At 36.0% G+C, this 8565-nt stretch overlaps 1 protein-coding gene across 1 annotated transcript; it reads left to right on the top strand.

Annotated features, from left to right (window-relative positions):
- Positions 1-253: 253 nt before the first annotated feature.
- On the top strand, positions 254-5398 carry LOC107763469 (F-box/kelch-repeat protein At1g55270-like). The gene is made up of 3 exons (XM_075237563.1): positions 254-390; positions 777-841; positions 3153-5398. Exons 1-3 carry the CDS (start codon positions 369-371, stop codon positions 4401-4403), a joined length of 1338 nt encoding a protein of 445 aa, XP_075093664.1. The 5' UTR covers positions 254-368; the 3' UTR covers positions 4404-5398.
- The last annotated feature ends 3167 nt before the right edge of the window (positions 5399-8565 follow it).

Genomic DNA, 8565 nt, shown 5'->3' with positions numbered 1-8565 from the left:
TCTCATATAAATTCCACCTTCACGCAACAGTAAAAATTATCATTCTATGATTATGAGTTCAAGTTATGAAAGCAACATTTTATAGGAATATAAAGTACGATTGCATACGTCAAATTACACGTGGTCCGTCCTTTTTTAGACATTGCATGCAACGAGAGCTTAGTGCACGAGGTGATGCTCTGGTTTCCATCCAAATAAAATCTTATACGTACTAGTCTGGTGCTGACATTTTCTATATATATATTTTTAATATAACAAACCCCAACCCCAAACCAAAATCACCCCCTCCCTCCTCCTTTAACCAAAACCCCTTCTCTCTTTCACACACAAAGACAGAGAGAACAGTTTGGGTTTGACCCAATTAATTAATGCCAGCATTAAAAAAATCTGGTAAAGTTTCTTGTCCTGTGACTAAAAACAGAAAAAATTAAATTTCTCAGATTAGAGAAAAAAGATTAGTATTAATTATCAAATCTGCAAAAAAGATTTTCTTTAATTTTTTCAAGTAGGTGAAAGGCAATAGTCCTGGTCTATTTAGAGAAAGAAAAAAAGAGAGAGAATGCTTATCACAGTTTTGAAGTTGCTGTAGTTCTAACTTCCAAACACTGTCTTTTGTTTTTATTTTTTTGTTTCTTTTTATTGCATTTTAAAAAGGGGTATAAAGTGAAAAAAGGGTATTCCAAAGCTCTTCTTTGGGCTTTTAGCTCTCTTGATCTGATTCTTCTAAGGGGTGAATGAAATTTTGAATCTTTTTGTGCATGAAATTTTCATTACAGAAATGGACCAAACAATTGAAAGGTCTCCAAATGCACATAGGGGTTTTCGAGTTCAACCTCCACTGGTGAGTCTTCATAATCTTTTTGACTTTTTTTCTTTTTTCTTCTGTTAATTTGTTTGATTAATGCCTTTTCTTGAAATACCCTGATGATAATTCCTGGTAAAGGTGCTATCTTTACAAGAATTTTTGGTATTTAGCTTGTTTCTTGAGGTACCCTGATGATAATTCCTGGTAAAAGAGCTATCTTTGCAAGAATTTTTGGTATTTAGCTTGTTTTTTTAAGGTACCCTAATGAAAATTCCTGGTAAAGGAGCTACCTTGGCAAGAATTTTTGGTATTTAGCTTGTTTCTTGAGGTACCCTGATGAAAATTCCTGGTAAAGGAGCTACTTTGAGAAGAATTTTTGGTATTTAGCTTGTTTCTTGAGGAACCCTGATGATAATTCTTGATAAAAGAGCTACCTTGGCAAGAATTTTTGGTATTTAGCTTGTTTCTTGAGGTACCCTGATGAAAATTCCTGGTAGAGGAGCTACCTTTGGAAGAAATTTTGGTATTTTAGCTTTTTTCTTGAGATACCCTGATGAAGATTTTTGTTGAAGTTTTAATTTTGTAGGATTTTTGGTACTTAGCTTGTGTTGTTTTTGGGTCTTGTCTTAATTTGGCCTTTTGAGCTTGGATTGGTATAAAATTGGGAGGTGCTCAAGTGAAAATCTTGCTAAATGTGCAGCTTTTTAAGGGTTCTTTGAGTTTTTGCCCATGTTATTGTTTTCAGCGCGCTTCTGGGGTTCACCTCTTCCTGAATTTGAAGCTTCATCTTTGCAGCATTATAGATTGAGAAACAACTATATGTCGTTGTGGTCATGTTTCTGAAGATGGCCCTCTTTGATCTCTTTGTTTTCCATTTGCTGCAGCTTTTATGAAATTCGTTAATTTGCAAAGGTGTTCTTTAACAATCATATTAGTTCACTCTTTAACAACTTTGTTAATTCAGTTTAGCAACTAGAAAAAGATGATTGAATGTTGAGTTGACTTGAGTCCTTGAGCTGTTTCGAGATTATAGTTGCCATTCTGGAATCTCCCATCACAGGCTCACGGTTAAGATTGACTGAAGTCAATTGTTTGTGATAAGTGAATAAAGTTATAATTACGTTGCATCTTATTCAACTGAATCTGTGTGTTGTATAAGAACTAGAAGTTTCTACTATGATGTGAGTCTCTATATTTCTTTTATCAGAGTAGATTGTGATTGCCAAGGAAGACTTAACTTTGGATCTGCATGTGGTTATCTTGATTTTTTATTCCATTCATTCGTTAGGAATAATGGGGACATTTATGATTGTCTATGAGATTGACATGGAGCTATAATATTAGTGTTGTCTTTCCATTTCCATTTTACAAGGGATTCTCTTCAATTGTTTGAAACATGAGTACCTGGATTTATGATGAACTTATAGGTGCTGTGCTGTTCTACTTTACTGCGATCAAGGTTGGAAAGAGTCCCTCTCTTACTGGGTGTAATCTAGTTTGTCTTTTGCGTGAACTAGATGTACCAATTCTGCACTCAATTTTCATTTGAATTCAACTCTGCAAGCAAGAGGTGGTCTGAAATTGTACTATTTTATACTTCCTTTTGTCATCGCTTGAATAGAAGTATGACGAGATGGAGCATTATACTGGACTAATATCGATGTTGAAAATATTAATGTAGACCTTTCAAAATTTTGATAAGGTTTGTACTAAATGAATAGGTTTGCACAATCTGAGCCGAGGGTCTCCCGGAAACAACCTCTCTACCCCTCCGGGGTAGGGGCAAGGTCTGCATACACTCTACCCTCCCCAGACCCCACTAGTGTGATTCTACAGGGTTGTTGTTGTTGTTGAATAGGTTTGTACAATCCACTGAAAAATAAGGTCCTGCTTTATGAGGACCAATCTCATAAACTTAGAACGTCAAAATTACGTTACATTGCTGTAAAGCACAATGGGGTAGGTGCCCGTCTTATGCTCTTTTGATAGATTTATGAGGACTAATGGCTGACGAGACTTAACTCAAAGAATTTATAGATATATGATCATTAAAGTGGTGATATATTTTCCAGTAGGCTAATATGTGGGCTCTTAGCTAGTAAATTCTGCTATTCAGTATGCACCACGTTATTTAGACCATGGTGTTTATACCTTGTCCAGGCATTTTCCTTTCTCAAATTCAGTCATGCATATCCTCATCTTTTCTTTTCTCAATTTTGGTGTAAATAGTGCACAATGATTTGTCTATATTTCAGTTTTCCTACTAGTTTAGAGAAGACATTCTCCTTTTGCTATATTTGTCTTCTGTAGAATACACCTGCATATTCTAATTGGTAAAGATTTGCAGGTTGACTCCGTGTCATGCTATTGCAAGGTTGACTCGGGATTAAAGACAGTTGTCGGGGCAAGAAAATTTGTCCCAGGATCGAAAATTTGTATCCAGCCAGACATTAACCCTCGCGCACACAAGACTAAAAACTCTCGCAGGGAGAGGTCAAGAGTGCAGCCACCCCTTCTACCTGGCCTACCAGATGATCTTGCAATTGCTTGTCTAATACGTGTTCCCCGTGTTGAACACAACAAGCTCCGTCTAGTCTGCAAAAGGTGGTATCGGCTTCTTGCTGGAAACTTCTTTTACTCTCTCAGGAAGAGTCTTGGAATGGCAGAGGAGTGGGTATATGTGATGAAGAGGGATCGTGATGGAAGGATTTCGTGGCATGCATTTGATTCAACCTATCAACTGTGGCAGCCACTTCCACCTGTTCCGGGGGAATACAGTGAAGCCCTTGGATTTGGTTGTGCTGTTCTTAGCGGTTGCCATCTGTACCTGTTTGGTGGAAAAGATCCAATTAAGGGGTCTATGCGACGGGTAATCTTTTATAGTGCTCGAACAAATAAATGGCACAGGGCACCAGACATGCTTCGTAGACGTCATTTCTTTGGTTCTTGTGTAATCAACAATTGTCTCTATGTCGCTGGCGGAGAATGTGAAGGAATCCAGAGGACTCTCCGTTCAGCTGAAGTTTATGACCCCAATAGGAACCGCTGGAGCTTTATTGCTGATATGAGCACAGCTATGGTGCCCTTTATTGGGGTTGTTTATGATGGGAAGTGGTTTTTAAAAGGATTGGGATCTCACAGAGAAGTTTTGAGTGAATCCTATAACCCAGAGATGAATGCATGGAGCCCTGTCAATAACGGGATGGTTGCTGGTTGGCGCAATCCAAGCATCTCCATGGATGGTCGCCTTTATGCTTTGGACTGTCGTGATGGGTGTAAACTTAGAGTATATGATGAAGCCACACATTCGTGGAATAGATTTATTGACAGCAAGCTCCATCTTGGTAGTTCTCGTGCTTTAGAGGCTGCAGCTCTGGTTCCCCTCAATGGTAAACTCTGTATAATCCGTAACAACATGAGCATTAGTATCGTTGATGTGTCAAATCCTGATAAACAAGTTGAAACTAACCCACATCTTTGGGAAAACATTGCCGGTAAAGGGCACTTCAGAACTCTGTTCACTAATTTATGGTCAAGCATTGCAGGACGAGGAGGGTTGAAGAGCCATATTGTGCATTGTCAAGTGCTACAAGCTTGAGCATTGTCCATAGTATATACTCGCCCTTGATGAGAACTAAGAATTGGTTAACTTCTTCAACCTCAAGAACAAAATCTTTTCTGTTAAAGCAGTTTTGACATCCTCAACATGGTCTAGTGCCAGTTTGTGAACCAAATAGTTGCATAATCCATTTTCACTTCTTGATGACCTTCTGCAACCTCTGCAGATAACGCTCACCTCGGTAAAATATTGTATATGTCATATGGAAGTGTTTGGATTGAACATAATTCGATATTGGCCTTGGTTTCAGCATCAACAGCTCAAGCATGGATTTCCTGGTATTTTCATACTTTGCCATTTATTCATCAGCAGATGTCTGTTCAAATACAGAGCTAGCTTGCTAATGAATTTCGAAGTAGAAAAAACGAGGCTATTTCGTCGCTTCATAAAAGATTAAAGAGATCAAATAGCTCTATATTTTGTGTATCCATTTAGTCCGTTGTTTTGCACCAATGGTAGAAAAACATAGGTTGGTTACTGAAGGACATATAGGTAGAATCTCTGCTTCTTACCTTCTTCCCTTGCTTTCTTTCAAGATCTGTACAATATGTGATTGGGATAGGAGCGGCATTGAACTGCAACCTTTGGCTGCTGAAGTGGCTTATTTAGAAGTTCCTTATATTCAGCATTATGATCTTGCTGCTCCTGCTCTTTGAATATGTTGCTTATGATCAGTTAGAACATAGTGGCGATGCCTATTTCCTAAAGCTTGTGCTTTTCGACGAAGGCTTCTATGAAACAGGTAATTAATCATAGGTTCAGTGATGTGACATTTCAAGATTTTGCATAACATGTTGAGTTTATATTCTTACTTACAAAGGTTATGTGAACTCTTGAAAAAGTTACATGATGCGTTATCGCCTTAGTATTCGTGGATTTCCTTTTGCTGTAATATAGATTGGCATTTGGTCGATATGTAATTCCAAAGTTTTTGTTATTGAAGATGTGATGCTAAATGTTTTGACATTTGCAAATTGAATTGCTACTAGCTTGAAACTTTGTCAAAAGATATGTGACCCTCAACAAATGTTCTCATCCTGCTTGTAAAGAATGATCCTTTGGTATAAAGATATTCTATCCTTAAGCAAAATTCATTGTTCTTTGAGCTAAGGGTCTATCGGAAATAGCCTTTCTACCTTTATAAGGTAGGGGTAAGGTCTGCGTACATACTACCCTCACCAGATTCCACTGGTTTTACTTTTTTTTTTTTTTTTTGTTGTTGTTGTTGTTGTCGTCTTCAAGCTAAAACCTCTTTACACAAATAAGAGTCTTCTCGTCTCGTCTTTGATTAGTAAAAAAAAGGTAGTCCAATACACAAAGCATCTCGTATTCATGCAGGGTCCGGGTAAAGCCCGCGCCTCTAGGGGTATGATGTAGACAGCCTGCGTAATGCAAGCATTAATAGTTGCTTCCATGGCACACAAGTTGACCACTATCTATATATTTAGCAACTTTATTTCCTCATCAGAAACATGACAGAACAGATATGCTATGTATTCACTTGAGAATATTACAATTCCAAGTACACAAGAAAGAACTAAACAAAAGAATTAACTTTAGGTCCCCCTGCTAAGCATTTCTTGAAAACGTTTAAATGATTCTTCTCTTTCAAACTTAAGTTGCTTCCTGAAATTCTTGATAAAATCATGAGCAGATTTGTTCACATCCTCCATCAAGAACCTTTTCGTCGACGCGATTCTCTCTCTTCTTTCACCATCTTTGTCCAACCCCTTCATATTTGAAGAACTCTTTTGGTGTTGATCCATTTTGAAGCTTAATCTATAAACTTCTTTTAGTGTTCTTCGCGCTTTTTCGAAGGTTGAAGAGTTAGTTAAATGATGATGGATTGTTAGCTTGTGAAGTTTGCTATTTATATAGTTGTAAATTGTGAGTTTAAGATGTTGTTCTTAGCTTCGAAGCATGAGTTTTTCATGGGAAAAAAGCAAAGGAAAGGAGAAGGAAAGAAAGAGTGAAGATCTATGTTTGTTCATGAGTGGAAGGCATTCTTATTGATTATTGAAGCCAAAAAGGAAAAGGCAAAGCACTTGTTTATTTTATTGTTAGTTTTTGTGTTTCTATATGGTTTAGCATTTCAATGGAAGTTGCAGGCTTAGATTTGTTTATTTGCAGTGCAAGAAACTGACGTAAATCTAAAAATATATTATTGCTCTCTTTTGTGGGGTTATCACTTGGTTTTTTGAGTCTTTTGACTCAACTTTTGTACTTATTTTGACTTCCAAGGGACGAAGGACAGCTCGGTGCACTAAGCTCTCTCTATGACCACAAAGGTCTATTGTACACGGTCTTATCCTGCATTTCTGCAAGAAGCTATTTCCACGGCTTGAACTCGTGACCTCCTGCTCCTGGTCACATGGTAACAGATTTACCAGTTACGCTAAAGCTCCCCTTCTTCCGAGAGACGAAGGGTTTGTCCAAAAAGTCCTACTAAGGGATATTCACTACTACTGTTAAATCGTTAAAGATAGGAAAGCAATAATTCTAAGTGATCCATTCTGGCTAAGAAATAATCAAACAGAGAATCATTAAGAAGTTTTGGTCAAGAAAAAAGAAAATTTTCTTTTAATTTAGAATTAATGATTTAAATTCAAATCCATCTATTAGTGTTGAGATAATAGTGAAACTTGTCGTTAAGTAATTGGTTATTAAGATTAGGTCTTCATATAATATCACCACACAAGAAACTTACACATGTAACTTATGAAAAAAAATGACATGTGTCTGTTAGATAAACTTTTAATATTACTTAGTCACGGTTAGTTATATATTCTCGCCTCAATTTAAAAAATTATGAAATACGTTCAATACATCTGATTTTCTTAAAAAATGTCATAGAGAATATTATTAGTAGTTGCACAATCTCAAAAACGTTATTTCAATTGTTTGAAAATAGAACTTTAGTCCCTATCATTCTGTTTTTCGTAGAACTTTAAGGCAACAAAAAAGCATTTTGTTTTTGCAATTATTTTCAATCAACTTTGTCTCATTTTTTGCCGAGGCTGGGTCTGGGCCGGCCCGTGTGCCAAAAATTAATTAAATTTAAATTTAAATATTTAAAAAAGTAAAAACTAAAAAAATATTAATTATAACCCCCATTTTCCAACCTTAGATTGCTCATTTACCCTTCCATATCAACTATAATTTATATTTTTGATATGCATGTAGTATGACAAGGTTAGTTTTTCTTTTGCGTAATTAACAACGAACTAGGAAAGTTATAAGTGGCCAATATTTTTTTTTCAAAAGAAAATATTACTTTAACTAGCCAATGATCAGTTTGGTTACTTTAATATATTATTAATTATTAAATTGCTCCTCAGCATAGAAAAAGGTCAAGTTTTAATGCCCCAAAAAAAATTGACAACACTAGTAAATTTCATGAATTTTAAAAATTTATTGACTATAATGATGAAATCAACAAATAATGTTAAATCTAAATTAAAAAACCTTAAGGTATAAATTTATTGAAGCAATTCCTGAATCAAAGGAAAGTGAAAGAAAAGTATTAAAAAAATATTTATGTAACATTAACAAAAGAAGAGCTAGAGATATAGAGAATTTACATTTCAATTACAAGATTTCTTGTCAAATATCAAGATTCTTGTACACTCTAAATAAACAGAAGTCATTCATATAATTAAGAGATTATGTCACGAAAAACTATCAAAAGATTTAGTGAAATATTTTTTTTCTAAAAATATTGAAGGGTCGACCCGCCATAGCCCGAGGCCCTCTTAGGCTAAGGCTGGGCTGGCCATTTTAAGGCCCATATAGATGGAGGGTTGGCCCGACCAGCCCACGAGGTTTGGGCTGGGTTGGACTGGGCTAGCTCGTTTTGACAACTCTAGATTTTAAGCTAAATTGTTTTCAAATTTAGAAGGGTCATTCTTTTTAGAACGGACAAAAAAGGAAATAGGTTCGAGACGTAGGTAGCAGTTCTTATTAGTCCTACCAAATCATGTTAGCAGAAGATGGCATTACAGACTTTTGAGTAAACCAAATAAACTACTAGCTCTTCATGGCAATTGGAACTCTGTATCATCCAAATTTCTTTGCAAAATGCAATTCATCTTCCACACTGAACTTTTGAAATTTTATATTCAAAATTCAATTTTGTCGAAAG

The sequence above is a fragment of the Nicotiana tabacum genome, chromosome 18 (genome assembly GCF_000715075.1).
Source record: "Nicotiana tabacum cultivar K326 chromosome 18, ASM71507v2, whole genome shotgun sequence".
Classification (NCBI taxonomy): Eukaryota; Viridiplantae; Streptophyta; class Magnoliopsida; order Solanales; family Solanaceae; genus Nicotiana; species Nicotiana tabacum.
Note: the sequence above shows the minus strand (reverse complement) of the source record. Positions and strands in the feature narration are given on the sequence as shown.